The following is a 19,916-nucleotide window of genomic DNA, read 5'->3' as shown; positions in this document are numbered from 1 at the left end:
GCTGGTAGTGCCAAAGATAGTGGCAATCCGTAATTAATTCCAGATTTCAAAAGGATTAACTTAAATTAAATACATTCAGTTGGTCAGTTTTATTAGGTAGGGTCCAATCCTACATTATAAATAAAACAAAATGTTTAAAGAGTGAATTACAACACATGGAAGGAATGTACATGCCCAAAGTCAAAACGTGTATGCTTAAAAGAAGCTAAGATGGTTGACATTCAAAGGTAAGTAAAATGGGAACAAAAATAATTTCAGGAATATCTAGTAAAAAAAAACAAGTAGTTGAAGTATATGAAGTAACACACAACTAAGAGTGCTATTAAATCAGCTAAATGGTTAAGTGGAAAGGATAACGTGAGCAAATGGCAAGTGCTTCTTTGTTAAGAAGCTGATGACTGTTGAGGACTGTATTGGGCTAAAGAAAGGAATGTCTTTACATGATAGAAGTAGTGAACACACTGGTGACACAGTAGTTAGCACTGTTCCCTCACAGTGCCAGGAAGCCAGGTTCAATTCTGGCCTCAGCTAAATGTCTGTGTGGAGTTTGCACATTCCCCCTGTGTTTGTGTGGGTTTCCTCTAGTTGCTCTGGTTTCCTTCAATACTCCAAAAGAAGTGCAGATTGGTTATGCTCAATTGCCCCTTAGTGTCCCAAGCTGTATAGGTTAGGGGATTAGTGGGGTAAATATGTGGAATTATGGAGATAGGACCTAGGTGGGATTTTGGTGCAGGCTCAATGGGCGAAATGTCCTCCTTCTGCTCTGAAGGAATTCTAGGTGTACCTGCTTTTCTTCAATTCCTTCCCCCAGCCTTCTATTATGCACCACCTTCTCCTTGAAGAAAGAAGGAAGAATGTCAATGAATGGTTTGCACTGGCATGGTAAAATGCTGACACTGTAATTCTGAAGTAAACTATATGAATTGAAAGATTGAGTACTGATTGATAGAAATTGTTAGTAGGTGCAGTGAGGGTTGTAGTGAATGGAACAGTGGATGAGGTCAGAGATGCCATTGGTAGGATATGCCAATTAAAACTAATTTCACTCACTTTGACAATTCATGTTAGATCATTATACTCCTTCCTGCACTGCATCTATATATTTGAGCAACACTCCTAGCATTGACCTCCATCTTTGCTTGTTCTCTCTGCCTCTAGAGTGTATATCCAGAGAGCTGCTGGCCCTTTGTGGACACAGGATGATCCTCTTCCATAGCACAACTTCCACAAAGGTTATCATACATTGACACACATCAGTGTTCATTCTTATGTTTGGGAGAGATGATGGTGTAGTGGTAATATCATTGGACTAATAATCCTAAGGTCTAGCTAAAGCACCAGAAAAATAATTCACAGGCTAATGTTCTGAGGACAGAGGTTCAAATCCCAACACAGCAGCTGGTTGAATTTAAATTCCATTATTAAATTGAGAATATAAAGCTAATCTCAGTAATGTTGACTATAAAACCATCGTTGATTGTTGTAAAAACCCATATGATTCAATACTGTCCTTTAGAGAAGGTCTAGCCTACATGTAACTCCAGACCCATCACGATGTGGTTGACTCTTCACTTCCCTTGTAAATGGCCTTGCAAGCTATTCAGTTAAAGAAGAATAACGAATGAACTACAAATGCTAGACTTGCTGCTGACGCACACACCCCATGAAAGAATAAAAAGTGTTCAGCTATTTCTCAAAGTATCAAAGCTATAGCTTTACTTTTCAAAAACGCCCACCACTTCTTTCAAAAACAGTCCACTGTCACTTTAAAATATGTAGGTTGCCTTTATGCCTTCTGAATCACTCAAGGTTTTTTAAAATTCATTTTTGGGATGTGAGCATCACTTGCTGCACCAGCATTTATTGCCCATACCTAACGGCCCTCCATTTCAGAGTGAGCCATATTGCTGTGGCTCTGGAGTTACACGTATGTCAGCCCTGCTAAAGATGGCAGATTTCCTTCTCTAAAGGAGATTCATGAACCAGGTAGGCTTTTACAACAATTGACAATGGTTTTATGATCATCATTAGAATTTTCCAGATTTTTATTGAATTCAAGTTTTTCCATCTGCTGTGATGAGATTTGAACCCTAGTCCCCAGATCCTGTAGGAGCATTTGTTGTTCATTCTGAGTATCTTGCGAGGCCATTTACAAGGGCAATGAAGAATCAACCACATCACTGCGGTTCTGGAGTAACATGTAGGCCAGACCTTCCCTGGATCTTACCCAATGTCTCTGGCTTACTGGTCTAGCCACAAGACCACTATATCACTGCCTCCCTCAAGCTGCCCCACAGAAAGTCAGCCACAATAATCCAGGCTTCAGGACTCCAGTGGGTGACTGCCAAGGTCATCCAAGACAACAGGACCAAATGATAGGGTTAGCAAATTAGAAATGTTTGGGATTGATGTTTGGGATTGCTGGGTCTTTGGCAGCATGGATTAGTCATTGGCTAAGAGATAGAAAACAGGGGGTAGGCATAGATGGGCATTTCTTAGACTAGGGACAAGTTGAAAGAGGTGTACCCCAGCAATCAGTGTTGGGACTCTTGCTTTTTCTGATTTATATAAATGATTTATATATTTAGAGATGGCTGTTGAGGGCAAAATCTCTAAATTTGCAGATGATACTGAGGTAGGGAGAATAGTGAATTGTGAGGATGATACTGAACAATTTCAGAGGGACATTGGCAAGTTGGCCAGATGGGCAGACACCTGGCAGATGAATTTCAATGCAGTGAAATGTGAGGGAAAGCATTTTGAGTGAAGAAACATGGGGAGAAAATACAGGCTCAAAGGTACAACATTAAGGGGAGAACAGGAATAGAGGGACCCCAGGGTTCAAGTCTGTGATTCTCTGAAGGTAGCCGGCAAGTTGAAACAGTTGTTAAGAAGGCTGAGAGGATCCTTGGACACATAAATGGAGGCGTACATTATAAAAGCAAAGAAGTGATGCTATACTTCTACAAATCTTTGTCAGAACATTTGGAGTATTGTGTTCAATTCTGGGCACGTTATTTAATGAAGGATGTTAAAGTGCTTGAGTGGGTGCAAAAGAGATTTACTAGAATGATACTAAGAATGAGAATTTTTTTTACAAGGAAAGATTAGAGAAATTAGGCTTATTCTCCTGAGAATAGAGAAGATTAAAAGATGTTCTTCTTGAGGTATTCAAAATTATGAATAATTTTGACAAGGTAAAGAAGGATATTCTGTTTTCACTAGTTGGTATATCAGTAACTAGGAATCACAATTTCAAGATGATCAGAGCTAGGAGTGAGATGAGGAGAAACTTCTTTACTCAGAGAGTTATTGGGATATGGAATGCACTATCTGGGAAAGTGGTGAAGGTGTGTTCCATTGGAGGTTTCAAAAGAGAACTGGATACAGATTTGAAAGTGATGAATTTAGAGGGCTACAGAGACAAAGCTGGAGAATGGGACTAGTTTGTAGCTCTTTTGGGAGCTGGTGCAGACACAATGGACCAAATGGCCTCCTTCTGTGCTGCAAAATTCTATGATTTTATTATTCTCTCCCTCTCCTCTGCAGCACACAGAAGGCCTTGAGCTTGGCAGCTGTGCTTCTGTTTACTGCCTAAGGTTTATGCACAGTGTTCAGTCAGGGATTGGATTTGAAGTGTCCTCAGGCTTTGTAAATGGCCCAAGGGATAATAGATGCATGTAGATGCTCTTTCCAACTACAGTGAGGCCCACTGTGCATGACAGATGCCTAAAGAGCACCATGAGAGCAAATTATACCTGAATATTTATACTGGTGGATTACAGCACTGTATTGCTTTTGTGTTATATCTAGTCTAGTCAAAAAATTTGAATAAATATATTGTGTTGATGTTCATTTGATTTACTCTAACAACAGAAGGTATTCTGAACTTGAAATGAATCAATTGGATTAGTCGTTGAATACCAAACTGGAAATAATTTCAATGTTTTGGGTGCTAATGCGCTTAAAATAATATTCTTTGAAGTGTATTTTAGTATTTATCTGAATTATCAAGTGTTTCCTAATAAGAAAGACAATGGACTTCTGTGACTAAACCCTCAGTGCCAAATGTAAGCTCAATTATTAATAATGATGGTGACCCATGTGCATGACTGCAGTCTGATGTAATGCACATCAATGATTGTGTCTATGTATGCAATATTGCCTAGTCTAGTGTGGAACAAATCTGGGGTGCAGCCTCTAGGGAACCCCATTGACGAGGGGGGTTCCATTATGGGGGGGTGGAAGGGTGGTGGTGAGGTGATGCCCAGATACTGGCAATGATGAGGGGCAGGGGTTGTCGGGTCATCCCGATGTCTGCGTGGTGTGCAGGTATGTGACCAAATAGTGAGGGGGAAGTTGCCTCTCTGTTTGATAGGGTTGGGGATAGTTCCCTTCTCTGCGGGGATCCCAATGAGCATGGCTAACTACGATTATATTAGGCAAGAACTGGGAAATGTAGATTGGAGGAAGCTGTCTGAGGGTAAATCCACATCTGTCATGTGGGAATCCTTAAAGGCCAGTTGATTTGAGTTTAGGACCACCATGTTGCTGTGAAAATGAAGGATGAGGATGGCATGCTTCGGGAACCATGGATGACAAGAGCAATTGTGAACTTAGTCAAAAAGAAAAAGGAGGCATACATAAGGATTAGGAAACTGAAAACAGACAAAGCTCTCAAATAATATAAAGGTAGCAGGAAAGAACTTAAACAAGGTGTTCAGAAAGCCAAAAGGTGCCATGAAATGTCCTTAGCAAATGGGATTAAGGAAAATCCCAAGGCATTTTATACGTATAGAAGGAGCAATAGGGTAGCTAGGGAAAGGGTAAGAAGTGAATTTACATGTGGAGCTGTAGAAAGAGAGTGAGGTCCTTAAAAAATACTTTGCATTGGTATTCACAAAGGAGAAGGACGTGGTGGATAGTGAGACTACAGAGGAGTATGTTGATATCCTAGGACATGTCGATATAAAAAGGTGTTCCTAATTTGAAAATCATTAAGATAGACAAGTTCCCTGATAGGAGCTATCCCATAACACTGAGGGAGGCAAGGAGGAAATTGCTGGAGCCTTGTACAAAATCTTTGATCCTTTAGACACAGGAGAGTTCCCAGAGGAGTGAAGAACAACAAATGGTTTTCCTTTGTTTAAGAAGGGCAACAGGGATGATCTGGGTAATTATAGGCTGGTGATCCTTATATCAGTGGAAATTATTGAAGAAGGTTCTTAGGAACAGGATTTACTCACATTTGGAAAATATGGATTTATTAGCAATAGGCAGTGTGTCTTTGTGCATGGGAGGTCATGTCTTACAAACTTGATTAAGTTTTTTGAGGAAGTGACAAAGTTGACTGGTGAGGACAGGGTAGTAGATGTTGTCTATTATCCTGCACAACAACTCCATTAGAATAAGCAGAGTCCATTATAAATTATCTGTAACTTTTCAGGGCTTCGTCTTTCAGGGATTTCACTTGAGCGGTTTCACCTCCCAGACTTCATCCAAATACTTCAAGCATTCCACTTGAGGCCAGCCTTCCGGGATTATACTACCAGAAATACGTGGAGGCTTTGGAGAGGGCACCAAAAAGATTTACCAGGATGTCGCCTGGTATGGAGGGCATTAGCTATGAAGAGAGGTTGGAGAAACTTGGTTTGTTCTCATTGGAACAATGGAGATTGAGGAGCAACCTGATAATGTCTTCAAGATTATGAGGGGCATGGACAGAGTAGATAGTCAGAAGCTTTTTCCCAGGATGAAAGAGTCAATTACTAGGGGGCATAGGTTTAATGTGTGAGGGATAAAGTTTAAAGGAGATATATGAGGCAGATTGTTTTACACAGAGGGTCGTGGGTGCCTGGAACTCGCTGCTGGGGAGATACTGGAAGCAGATACGATAGTGAGTTTTAAGGAGCATCTGGACAAATACATGAATGGGACTGGAATAGAGGGATATGGTCCCTGGAAGGGCATGGGGTTTTAGTTAAGTTGGGCAGCATGGTCAGTGCAGACTTGGAGGGCCGAAGGGCCTGTTTCTGTGCATAAATTTACTTTGTTCTTTGTCTACATGGATGTTAGCAAGGCCTTTGATGAGGTTCCTCATGGCAGGCTAATTTAGAAGATAAAGTCACATGGGATCTGCGGTGAGCTGCTAAGATGGATACAGAACTGACTAGGCCATAGAAGACAGAGAGTGGGTGTTTTTCTGACTGGAGATTTGTGATCAGTGGTGTTCTGCAGAGATCAGTGTTGGGACCACTGTTATTTGTAATATACGTAAATAATTTGGAGGAGGATGTATGTGGTCTGATTAGTACGTTTGCGAACAACATAAAGATCAGGAGAGTTGTGGATAGTAAGGAAGATTGCCAAGAGATACAACAGGATATAGATAGGCTGGAGACTTGGGTAGAGAAATAGCAGATGGAATTTCATCCAGACAAATGTGAAGTGATGCATTTTCGAAGGTATAACACAGGAGGGAAGTATACAATAAATGGCAGAACCACAGTGGTTAGTGCTGCTGCCTCAGCACCAGCAACCCAGGTTTGATTCCCAGCTTGGGTCACTGTCTGTGCAGTGTCTGCATGTTCTCTCCGTGTCTGTGTGGTTTCCTCTGGGTGCTCCGGTTTCCTCCCATAGTTCGAAAGACACGCTGGTTAGGTCCATTAGTCATGCTAAATTCTCTCTGTGTTCCTGAACAGGTGCCAAAGCTGAGAAGCTAGAGGATTTTCACAGTAACTTCATTGCAGTGTGAATGTAAGCCTACTTGTGACATTAATAAATAAACTTTAAAACACTTAGAAGCATTAACATACAAAGGGATCTAGGCATACAAGTCAACAGTTCCCTGAAAGTAACAACACAAGTGGATAAGGTGGCCAAGAACGCATATGGCATGCTTGCCTTCATCAATTGGGACATAGATTATAAAACTTGGCAAATCATGTTGCAGCTGTATAGAACTTTAGTTAGGCTGCATTTGGAATACTGAGTATAGTTCTAGTTGCCACATGACCAGTAGGATGTGGAGGCTTTGGAGAAGGTACAGAAAAAGTTTGCCACGATGTTTGCTGGTTTGCAGGGTATCAGCTATGAGGAGAGATTGGATGAACTTTGTTTTCACCTGAAAGTCAGAGGCTGAGGAACAACCTGATAGGATTTTACAAAATTATGAGAGACATGGATCGAATGGATAGCTGGAGTCTTTTTCCCAGGGTAGAAGTGTCAATTACTCAGGGGTATAGGTTTAAGGTAAACAAGGGAAACTTTAAAGGAGATGTGAGAGGCAAGGTTTTCATACAGATGGTGGTAAGCATTTGGAATGTTTTGCCAGAGGAGCTGGTAGAAGCAGATACACCAGCAACATTTAAGAGGCATCTTGACAGATATATGAATAGGCAGGGAATAGAGAGATAAGAACCTCATGGATGCAGAAGGTCTTTAGTTTAAAAAGGCATCATGTGTTGGCACAGGTTTGGGGGGGTCAAAGGGCCTCTTTCTGTGGTATATTGTTCTTTGTTCTTAAGTGTTACAACTACAAGTTTTATAAGTTTATTATGTTTTGGAACTGTCTGTTTAAGGTAAAATGAGATAGTGAAGAGGGACAAGGTAAAATACTGCAGATACTGAAATCTGAAACAAAAACAGAAAATGCTGGAAAAACTCAACAGTGAAGGGAGTCTGAATCCTGCTGGACAATAAGCCTGATGATTTGGTTGCTATGGGGCAGTGAAGTCCAGATTGAATTGCTGGGAAGAAGGACAAAGGCAAAGCCATCTTTGATAATACTGGATAGACTGTTAGTCTCCAAATCTCACAGGAACATGTTAGAATCATTAGGTATTGGAAATGGTTATATTTTAAATTACTTAATTACAAGCATAGAATGGAGTCGGGGTCTAAAAGATAGATAATTAGAATAGCTACTTGGATAGAAGGTCTATGTGATTCATGTTACCATCGAGATGAGCTCTAAGTAGGGAAAGAGTCCATGGCAAGCTCTTGCAATATCGAGTTACAGGGACTTACTTAATTTTTGAACCTCACAAACTATTCAGTTTGCAAGAATCTGATAGAGGAGAAGAGAGCAGGGAGATAAAGGCATCTAGTCTTTATTATTCATCACACAGAATACAGATGGAAACTCATGCCTGAATTGGAAGTACCAAGTTTGTGACTACTTTAGTGAGGCTGAAAGATTCACCTAGATTTGGCTAGAGGTAACCTTCACTTTGAAAGTTACTTCAGGAATTAAAAATTGCCTGGTTGGGAAAGAGAAAAGGAAGCAACCCCTTGCGAGCAGAAACCGCTTTGTCCTTTGTTCCTAGAGGAGAAAGTATCATTTAAGATGCAATGTAAAGTACAACCATAATATGGAATTTTTGGATGCATGAATAGTTAAATGGAGGAAGCTTTTTTCTGTAGTTTGAAGTGTAAGCTATCTACAAAAGTAGTGTTTAGTCAATATTCCCTTCAATTTGTTTGTTTCAGTGAAAGTCTTAAAACTTAAAGTTCTGCCATGCAATCCTGTCAGGCGGTTACCGGTAGTCCAAATATCTTTTCAAAAGTTATGTCAGTACATGGATTGTATTAGAAGCATTTACTTAGCCTGGAAGTTCTTTACACAAAGTTGATGCGAATATAGGCTAGGGGAAGTGAAAAGTTTGGATCACTTAAGGAACATTGAGTTTTTGTAAATGCGTGTGATGGATTCTTCAATGGGTGAATGATTAAGTTTGGGGAAAATGGTCTTTCTCCTCTAGACTAGTCAGTGCTAATGTTGTGAAGGTGCTGATGAATTATCTGCATCTTCATTGTACAAAGATAGTTTTTTAGTCAATACTAATGGACCTCTTGTGGCACTTCATTAAGCCATTGGGTGGTGATGGGGGTGGAGGGGTGTTGGTTGCTAAATGTGTAATAATTTAGCTCACAGTGTCTACCTTTCATTAGCCTTGAATATTGCTTTCTGAGCTGCTGCACCCAAACTACACCAGATTTACACCAAATGCCATGTTGACTTTGGAGGCTTTTAGTCTTCGTGATAGCAATGGAAATCTAAAAACTATTAGTAAATTAATGCACTGGGGTTGATAAAGGATGCTTCTGCCAAATTGCACTTTAGGAGCATTGTATCTGTTCACTTTTAAACGCTTCCACAAATCCTTAGTGGCAACAGTCAACAGAGAGTCTCCATCAGTGCTAATTAAAGAAATCCTCAGCTTCATTCAAGCAAGACTCCAGCAAATGGTTTCAGACTACTTATAGACTTATAGGCCTATTTCTGGCAGTGTTGGCTGCACCAGACAAATTATAAAAAAAATGTGGAGTTATTTAGCTGCACCAAGTGTGATCTTCCAGCACCAAGAACATTGGGCTGGAAGATCACACTGAAGAAAAGTTGCAAGTCAGAGTGAAGAGACTCTGACTTAGAGTCATAGAGGTTTACAGCATGGAAAAAGGCCCTTCAGAACAACTTGTCCATGCCACCCTTTTTTTTTAAACCCCTAAGCAAATCCCAATTGCCCGCATTTGGCCCATATCCCTCCATACCCATTGTACCCATGTAACTATCTAAATGGATTTTAAAAGATAAAATTGTACCCGCCTTACTACCACCTCTGGCAGCTTGTTCCAGACACTCACCACCCTTTGTGTGAAAAAATTGCCCCTCTGGACACTTTTTTATCTCTCCTCTCTCACCTTAAACCTATGCCCTCCAATTTTAGACTCCTCTACCTTTCGGAAAAGATATTGACTATCTACCTTGTCTATGCCCCTCATTATTTTATAGACTTCTATAAGGTCACCCCTCAGCCTTCTACACTCCAGAGAAAAATGTCCCAGTCTATTCAGTCTCTCCTTATAACTCAATCCATCAAGTCCCAGTAGTATCTTAGTAAATCTTTCCTGCATTCTTTCAAGTTTAATAACATCCTTTCTATAAAAGGGAGACCAGAATTGCACACAGCATTCCAAGTGTGGCCTTATCGTTGTCTTGTACAACTTCAATAAGGCATCCCAACTCCTGTATTCAATGTTCTGAACAATGAAACCAATCATGCCGAATGCTTTCTTCACCACCCTGTCCATCTGTGACTCCACTTTCAAGGAGCTATGAACATGTACCCCTAGATCCCTTTGTTCTGTAACTCTTCCCAACACACTACCATTAATTGAGTAAGTCCTGCCCTGGTTCAATCTACCAAAATGCATCACCTCACATTTGTCTAAATTAAAGTCCATCTGCCATTCATCAGCCCACTGGCCCAATTGATCAAGAGCCCATTGCAATTGGAGGTAACTTTCCTCACTGTCCACTATGCCACCAATTTTGGTGTCATCTGCAAACTTACTAACCATGCACCCTATATTTTCACCCAAATCATTAATAAAAATGACAAATAACAGTGGGTCCAGCACTGGTCCCTGAGGCACACTGCTGGTCACAGGCTTCCAGTTTGAAAAACAGCTCTTTACAAGAAGCCAATTTTGTATCCATTTAGATACCTCACCCTAGATCCTGTGACATTAAACTTTATGCAACAACTTACCATGCGCTACCTTGTCAAAGGCCTTGCTAAAGTCCATCTAGACAGCATCAACTGCATTTCCCTCCTCTACCTTCTTGGTTACCCCTCCAAAAAACTCTATTAAATTTGTGAGACATGATTTTCTACTCACAAAGCCATGCTGACTGTCCCTAATCAGTACTTGCATCTCTAAATGCCTGTAAATCCCGTCTCTCAAAATACTTTCCAACAATTTACCCACTACAGATGTAAGGCTCACTGGTCTATAGTTTCCGGGCTTTTCCCTGCAGCCCTTTTTAAACAAAGGCACAACATTTGCCATTGTCCAATCTTCAGGCACCTCACCCGATGATTCAAATATCTCGGCTAGGGGACCTGCAATTTCCTCCCTAGTCTTCCACTATATCCTGGGATATGCTTCATCAGGTCCCAGGGATTTATCTACTTGATGCGCTTTAAGACTTGCAGCACCTCCTTCTCTGTAATAAGAACATAAGAACATAAGAAATAGGAGCAGGAGTAGGCCATCTGGCCCTTCGAGCCTGCCCCGCCATTCAATAAGATCATGGCTGATCTGTCGTGGCTCAGTTCCACATTCCCGCCCTCTCCCCATAACCCTTAATCCCCTCTCTTATCAAAAACCCATCAACCCTCTTCTTAAAAATATTTAGCGAGGTAGCCTCCACCACTTCAACAGGCAGAGAATTCCAGAGATTCACCACCCTTTGAGTGAAGAAGTTCTTCCTCAACTCTGTTCTAAACCGCCCCCCTTTATCTTGAGGCTGTGTACACTCCTCAAGACATCACTATTTATTTCCCCAAGTTCCCTAATATCCATGCTTTTCTCAAAAGTAAATACTGATGAGAAATATTCATTTAGGGTGTCACCCATCTCGTGTGGATCTGCATATAGAAGTCCTTGTTGATCCTTAAAAGGCCCTATTCTCTCCCTTGTTACTCTTTTGCTCTTTATGTATTTGTAGAAGCTTTTTGGATTCTCCTTTACCTTATCTGCCAAAACAATTTTGTGGCCCCTTTTTGTAAGAGAGCAGGGAGAACGTCTCTTAACTATCATCCTCACTTTACAGAAATAATGCACTGCTAAGATTCCAAAGATTTACAGTGCACCTCCTTAAAATGGTATCACTGACATGCAAGTTCCACCCTAACAATCAATGAGCTGCTAATAAACAACAATAATAGAGCTAATGACTTGCCAATCACAGTCAAATAAGGCATGAACCTCAAGTCTTTTGCCAATGCCATTGGGCACATATATGAACATCTATGCCCATTTTGCTCCTGTTTTCAATGCAAGTTGAAGTTCCTATCCTGTAGTCTGCAATTTAGTTCTGTTTAGCTGCTAAGTTGTGGCCATCTGTCTATGATTAGGCCTCTCCATCTATTAGGTGTAACCAGTAATAGATGGAGAGGCCTAGATGTAACCAGTAGTGTTGAAAAAATTACTTCACCAAATTGTGATCTAAGCATGAAGATTGGGCCAAATAAAGGGATATTGGAAAGGGTAACCACAATTTGGTTGAAGAGGCAGATTTCAAAGCATATTTTAAAGGATGCTCCAGTGATGGAGGAATTAAAGGAGGGAATTCCCTAGTCAGCTGATTGCTGAAGTTAAGTGAATTAAAATGCACAGAATCAGAGGAGTGAAGTCTTTGAAGGCAATTTAGAGGTGGAAAAAGTGATAGAAATGGAGAGGATGAGGTCATGAATGGAGTTAAACACAGGTAAGAATTGTAAACTCTCAGAGGTTGGGAGACCCCAAGCCAATAGAGCTCAGCTGTGATTGGGACTTCATACAGAATGGGAAACAGGTAACATTTGATAAACTGAAGTCTACAGATTGTAAAGGATGAGAAGTCAGCCAAGAGAACATTAGAATAATGGAGTCTGGAGATGACAATAGCACAGGTGAGAGCCAGCAGTAGATAGGCTGAGGTAAGGTAAGGTGGAAATCGAGTGATAATACAGAGATAAAAATAGTCAGTCTTCGTGATGGAAAGGATTTGAATATGGAAGTTCAGTTTGCGGTCAAAAGGATGCTAAGGCTATGAAATGCTTGATGTAAACAGGTCCCTAATCAAGTAGTTCCTGTGGAGAGGAGGTCTAAATAGGTAAATGATGGTAATTGTAACTGTTTATAAACTCCCGAGGTTCATTAGAGGGTAATTGTAGCTCAGTGCAAATTTCTGGCTCCAAGTCAAAGAAACTTGACATGAAAATACTGGCATTTCTCTTTTTTTTAAGAAGATGGTTTGAAATTCTAACATTGGTGCATAATATCTTCAGTGGGAAGGATGCAAGCTCTAAAAGAAAGACATTTTTATGTATGAATGGATATTAGTTTCAATTAATTAACTTCCAGTATGGTTGTTCTCTTCAACAGAGGTGAGGAAGTACATGCGATACCCAACCATGCACCGTACCTTGGCAAACGGTTCTAAGTGAATAATATTTTGAGATCACAACTGTTTTGACTTTTTAACCAATCTAAATTACAAGCTATAAATCTAGCAACTTAAGAGTAAGACATCCCTGGATCTACCACAAAGTAGACATATTAACCTGGTACCATGCACATTTCGTGTGAATCCATGGGAGTAAATGTCATTCAGTGGAGCAAACTTCAAACACCTGCATAAAACACTTCAATGGACAGAAAATCCACAAAATTTCTAACCTGCTAAATTATTTGAAGTTAATTTCAGAAACAATTCAATACTGCTGTTTAAATTAAAAATACATTATAAAATAGCAATGCTACACACATCTGTTTATATAGATTAACATTGATCAAATTACAGTCCAATTTAAATATCAGATGAATGAAAGTTAAAAGCCACGATAGATTTAATAGCTGATAGCTCACAGTTATTGTATCAATATGTATCACATACCGAGTATTTAACACTATATTTTGAGAATTTAAATGAATATAAACATTGCAGAATACACAACAAATGCAGTTTTAAATTAATTTACATCTTGAGGCCAAATATTAATGTAATATTGAATATGTTACAGCAATTATACTGAAGCTGCTTTCAAGGACACTGCTGTATGCATTTATAAGATTGAATTGATGTGCAAGCAGTGTACTAAGCAAAAAAAAAGCAAGCTCCCTTTGTCAGGCGCAATTGCAACACATCTTTGGCCAGACACTTACCAGGCTCGCAAAACAAACACCATCAAGACAGGGAGATATAATTTGAAGCAATAGGAAGAAGGTACATAAAACATAAAGGTGGAAAAATAATATTTCTCTGAACCCATCGCAGACACAGTATTGGTGGAAAAACCCTGACTCTGCTGCTGTAGAACAATCCAAACCAGTCTGCAACCGGAACTGTACAGACAAATGCTAACAGACAGTGAAAGCAACCACAGAGGTTGTAGAGCCCTTCTATAAATTATAGCAATGAGTTTTCCTACAAATCAGAGCACAGTGGGGTGGGACTTCCAAGCTCAGTTGTGATTCACAATCAATTGCATTGAAGGTTTGTTGTGTTTTAGTTAAAGGTGCATTACTCACAAAATACTATCTGAAATTCTCATATCTAAAGATGTAATTCTTATCTTTAAACCTTTGTTTAGCATGATGCCAAGATGCTTTATTAAGATTTTAAAATGCTACATAAATATGTACGTATTTCTTAAAGGAGTATAATTTTTTAAGTGGTATTAGCGACAGCATTCTAAGGTCTTCAGCAAAGGTCGTCAGCAATGTACAGTACGGTGGCACAATGGTTAGCACTGCTGTGTCAGGGACCTGAGTTCAATTCCGGCCTCGGGTCACTGTGTGGAGGTTGCACATCGTCCCTATGTCTGTGTGGATTTCCTCCAGGTGCTCCGGTTTCCTCCCACCCTCCAAAGATGTGCGGGTTAGGTTGATTGACCATGATAAATTGCCCCTTAGTGGTTGGGGATTGGCACGTAAATATGTGGAGTTGCGAGGATAGGATCTGGGTGCAACTGTTGGCTCTGCAGGCTCAATGGGCTGAATGGCCTTCTGCATTATAGGGATTCTATGATTATATGAACTGTAACAGAACTGAATTGAATCAACTAGTTTAGGGCCCCCCATCATGTTTGATCAACATATATGCATTAGTTGTATAAGCAAAGTCTAGGAGTGACAGATATTCATACATGGGGACCCATTCTCCCAAAACAAAGGAAACTCTGGGCCATTTTCAAACAACCTGGAAGCCTATAATTGCTTGTTGCTTTCTCCATGGCAACATCTCAGCCTATCAGAGTCTACTTGCCAATCGATCAGCAACCATTACTCCTGTAGTACAACTTGTGTTAAGAACACAAGTTGCGTTTGATAAGGTGCCGCACAAAAGGTTGTTACAGAAGATTAGGAGGCATGGAGTTGGGGGTACGGTGTTAGCGTGGATAGGGGATTGGCTGTCAAATAGGAGGCAGAGAGTGGGTGTCAATGGGTGCTATTCGGATTGGTGGTTGGTGACTAGTGGAGTGCCCCAGGGATCGGTGCTGGGGCCTCAGCTATTTACCATTTATATAGATGATCTGGAGGAGGGAGCCAAGTGTAAGGTGTCGAAATTTGCCGATGACACAAAGATAAGTGGAACAGCAAATTGTGTGGAGGGTGTGGAAAGTCTGCAGAGGGATCTAGATAGGCTGAGCGAGTGGGCGAGGACCTGGCAGATGGAATACAATGTTGGCAAGTGTGAGGTTATCCACTTTGGTAGGAATAATAGTAGGAAGGACTACTACTTACAGGGCGAAAAGTTGCAGCATGCTACGGTGCAGAGGGACCTGGGGGTCCTTGTGCATGAGTCGTAAAAGCCCAGCCGACAGGTGCAGCAGGTGGTCAGGAAGGCAAATGGGGTGCTGGCCTTCATAGCGAGGGGGATTGAATATAAAAGTAGGGAGGTCTTGCTGCAACTGTACAGGGCACTGGTGAGGCCGCAGCTGGAGTACTGTGTGCAGTTTTGGTCGCCGCACTTGCGCAAGGATATTTTGGCCTTGGAGGGAGTGCAGAGGAGGTTCACTAGGCTGATACCGGAGTTGAGGGGGTTGAGCTATGAGAAGAGGCTGAATAGACTGGGATTGTACTCGTTAGAGTTTAGAAGGATGAGGGGGGAATATTATTGAAACGTATAAGATGATGAAAGGGATGGATAGGGTAGAGGTGGAGAGGTTCTTCCCGCTCAGAAAGGACAGCATGACTAGAGGGCACAGCCTCAAGATAAGAGGGGGCAGTTTAGAACAGAGTTGAGGAGGAACTTCTTCACTCAAAGGGTGGTGAATCTCTGGAATTCTCTGCCCGTTGAAGTGGTGGCTACCTCGCTGAATATATTTAAGACGCAGGTAGATAGATTTTTGGTAGGCAAGGGGATTAAGGGTTATGGGGAGAAAGCGGGAAAGTGGAACTGAGCCACTTCAGATCAGCCATGATCTTACTGAATGGTGGGGCAGGCTCGAAGGGCTGGATGGCCTACGCCTGCTCCTATTTCTTATGTCCTTATGCTCTTAACATCATTGATGTTACCCATGAGAGTGTCTCAAGATGCCGAAGGATAACTTGAAGCATTGGTTCTTAGTGGTGCATATTTGTTTGGAGTCATGAGAAGGACAATGTACAACCCAGTGAGGAACCAGTCCAGTCAAACAATTGTAAACAATTCATGAAGAATATTAATTAAAGTAAAAAAAACACAAAACAAGAATGACTAATATGCACAATGACACTTAATGAATTAATTTGTTATCCAATGACTTTTGGATGGTAAACTAACCTGCCTCCCCAATGAGGATGCTAGCAGTTATACTGTGCAGTTTTCTTGATGTTGCATCCTGTGAATTCGGATGTCTACATTTGTCAAATTCCTTGTCTTTAGAAGTTATCATTTGTATAGCCTCATTGATTTCTGGTAAACAATATTTCTGATAGGGTAATTTGCACCTCAATTTCTCTAGATGCCTGTCAATCTTGTTCCTGGCAAATCACATCTCATTATTCCTCTAGACACCTACTAATCATTTTTCTTGTCTAGTATATTGCTTTCACCTCAAGCTCATCTTAACCTCATTAACTTCCCAAATTCCTAACAATTGTTCTGATTGTTTGAAATTTGGTATTCTTGCATTTGTCCTGGTGATTGCAATATGAAAAGCTTCAGCAACATGTCTCTCTTTTTAGAAATATTCAAATTCTGTACGGCCAAGTGACTGTGATTAATGGATTTTTTTCTGATAGGGGAGATGTAACAACTAGTGGCATGCCAAACATTTTGCTTTTCTCAGTATATATAAATAAAGTGGTTTGAGCAATGGAAGTACAGTATCAAAAGTTGCAAAATGACACAAAAACACAAAAGTTGGTTGACAAAAGTATTGTAAACAATATCAAGTCGACATCCCCATTTTGCCCTTCAGGAGGCAGTGATGGGGCATGTTCTTGAACTGTTGCAATCTCTTCTAATTGACAAATTGACAAGTTTAAGAATGCACCTCTGACTTCGCCCCCTCCCCTCAGCAAAACTTACTCTTTTGCCTTTTCCCTTTCAGACACCTAAAATACTTCCAATCTGGCTAGGGAGTGGAGCAAGATGAAAAACAGAATAATGCTGAAGACACAGTACTATCATTTGATTCAAAATCACAGATATTGACATTGCATTTGTTGTGAAAGAGAAATGAGGGGCAGGATTTGTATTGTGAGACACCAGGCACAACTAAGCAGCAACAAGGACAGGGGGATAGAATAGTGCAGATAGCAACACCCCAGAGGGTAAAGTTATACACAGGTTCTCTCGTAGTGAACTCAGGTAAGCACTTCAATGAAGTTGCCTACATAAGGGCACTAATAGAAATTCAACCTTGCTGAATTGAGAAATCTTTGATTTGATTTGATTTATTCATGTCACATGTATTAACATACAGTGAAAAGTATTATTTCTGACATGCTATACAGACAAAGCATACCGTTCATAGAGAAGGAAAGGAGAGAGTGCAGAATGGAGTGTTACAGTCATAGCTAGGGTGCAGAGAAAGAGCAACTTAATGCAAGATAAGGCCATTCAAAAGTCTGATGGCAGCAGGGAAGAAGCTGTTTTTAACACAGTTGGTCTGTGTTTTCAGACTTCTTTATCTTTTTCCTAATGGAAGAAGATGGAAGAGTTTATGTCTGGTATGCATGGAGTCCTCAACTATGCAAACTGCTTTTCCGAGGCTGTGGAATGTGTTTTGCATGATGAACTGGGCTTCGTTCATGATCTTCTGTAGTTTCTTGCAGTCTTGGGCAGAGCAGGAGGCATACCAAGCTTTGATACAACTAGAAAGAATGCTTTCTATGGTGCATCTGTAAAGTTGGTGAGAGTTGTAGCAGAAATGCCAAATTTCATTGACCTCCTGAGGAAGTAGAGGAGTTGGTGGACTTTCTTAACTATAGTGTTTTCATGGAGGGAGCAGGAAAGGTTGTTGGTAATGGACACCTAGAAACTTGAAGCTCTTGACCATTTCCGCTTCATCCCTATTGTTATAGATAGGGGCATGTCCTCCACTACACTTCCTGAAGTCGATGACTGTCTCCTTCATTTTGTTGACAATGGGGGAGAGATTATTGATGTCATAACAGTTCACCAGATTCTCTATCACTTTCCTGTACTCTGTTTCATCATTGTTGGAGATCTGACCCACTATAGTGGTGTCGTCAGTATACTTGAAAATTGAGTTGGACGGGTATTTGGCCACACAGTCATAAGTGTATAAGGAGTATAGTAAGGGACTGAGGACACAGCCTTGTGGGGCATCAGTGTTGAGCATGATAGTGGAGGAGGTGCTGCTGCCTATCCTTATTGATTGTGGTCTGTTAGGAATTCTAGGATCCAATCACAGAGGGAGGTGCCGAGCCCCAAACTGTGGAGTTTGGAGATGAGTTTTGCAGAAATAATGGTTGAAGGCTGAGCTGTAGTCAATAAATAGGAGTCTTTATTATCTAGGTGTTCCAGGGTTGAGTGTAGGGCCAGTGGGATGGTGGCTGCTGTAGCCCTGTTGCGGTGATCAGTAAACTACAGTTGTTCCAGGCAATCTGGGAGGCAGGAATTGATTTGTGCCATGACTAACCTTTCGAAGCACTTCATAATGATGAATGTCAGAGTCACTGGATGATAGTCATTAAGGCACGCTGCCTAGCACGTCAAACACCTGTTATCAATGTCAAAGGATATGGAAGATTTCAACTTGGGGGCTTTGTACACAGCTTGAAGCCCATCCTTTCCAACATGGGAGGCAGTGGTCGACTACATACACGTACAGATCAATCAAATATGATGCAGTGTCTGGTGGCCAATGTTGCTATTTCATTGCACTACAAGCAGCGATAATCCAACGTCTGAGTGCTGCATTGAATGCTCAAACTACTGTCACCATGACAGCTGATTACAAAGAGCTTGTAAGGTGTCACAATGGCCCAGCAATCTTCCCTTCACCAGGGGACTGCTAGTGGATCTGTGAATCATGAGCCTATTGTATTCACACTAAAGAAGAGCATTTGTCCTCCCACTCCACCACTTAACAGCAGCCTAAGCCAGACTGCTGCTACCCTTGCCGAGATGGTGCAGTTTAGCCATCTGACACATTAGAATTTGCTTGAGTCCGGTTGTTTAATTGCATCTAAAATGTAATTATCTGAATTTGAATTTGAATTTGTGTTACCCAGGTTATTGGTCAGAACAGTGGGAATAGAAACTGTAGCAGACATGTTGCTAGGACGCACATCAGTTGCAAGAGTCTGGTATTGGCCAGAACAATGGAAATATCCAAACAGAATCATTTAGCTCTTTGAGATTGCTGGATCATTTTGTAATATTAACAGTTAAACCGTCAAATGGCCATTATATCAGGAGGAACTTGCTTCAATATCTGGGTATGATCTGATATAAATCACAAACAAAGGGTACACTATATATCAGAGATCAGTTCTCAAAGATCAGAACTCACAGGACAGTCAGAATTTCAATCTCTGCAATGGCCAAGTTTAATCACCATAGACCTTCATGAAAGCAGGTTGTGTGAATCTATTGTGAGACTGTAATAGTTGTTAGGCTGTAGTTGTCTTAAGTAATAAACTTGCATTTGGGCAATGCACTACAGCCTGAATCATGAGGAATTCTTAAACTGTTTTTAAAAATTTCCAAACGTTTCTATCATGTTCCTTCTCCTCCTCTTCCTCATGTGCCTGCTTCTCAAATACTCACCAGTAACAAGGGTTGAGGCCTCATGATGCAAGGCTGTGCCTCGTATTCACCCTGAATCTTGGCAGCTACTCTGACAAGTATTGCAATGTTCCTCCAGAGAAGTCCAGACAATTGAAGTGTTGGTTCACAATGCTAA

At 40.9% G+C, this 19,916-nt stretch overlaps 1 protein-coding gene across 1 annotated transcript in view; it reads right to left on the bottom strand.

Moving 5' to 3' along the window:
* Positions 1 to 13,855, bottom strand: part of gabrg1 (gamma-aminobutyric acid type A receptor subunit gamma1) — a 109,520-nt gene extending 95,665 nt beyond the window's left edge. The window contains exon 1 of the mRNA XM_080188103.1: positions 13,717 to 13,855. Coding sequence (XP_080044229.1) covers positions 13,717 to 13,823 — 107 coding nt within the window. The 5' untranslated portion in view covers positions 13,824 to 13,855. The remainder of the gene's footprint in view (positions 1 to 13,716) is intronic.
* Between the last annotated feature and the right edge of the window lie 6,061 nt (positions 13,856 to 19,916).

This window comes from Carcharhinus amblyrhynchos, chromosome 1, assembly GCF_965287045.1.
Source record: "Carcharhinus amblyrhynchos chromosome 1, sCarAmb.v2.hapA, whole genome shotgun sequence".
Lineage (NCBI taxonomy): Eukaryota > Metazoa > Chordata > Chondrichthyes > Carcharhiniformes > Carcharhinidae > Carcharhinus > Carcharhinus amblyrhynchos.
The sequence above is the reverse complement of the archived record's forward strand: the minus strand, read 5'-3'. Positions and strand labels throughout refer to the sequence as shown.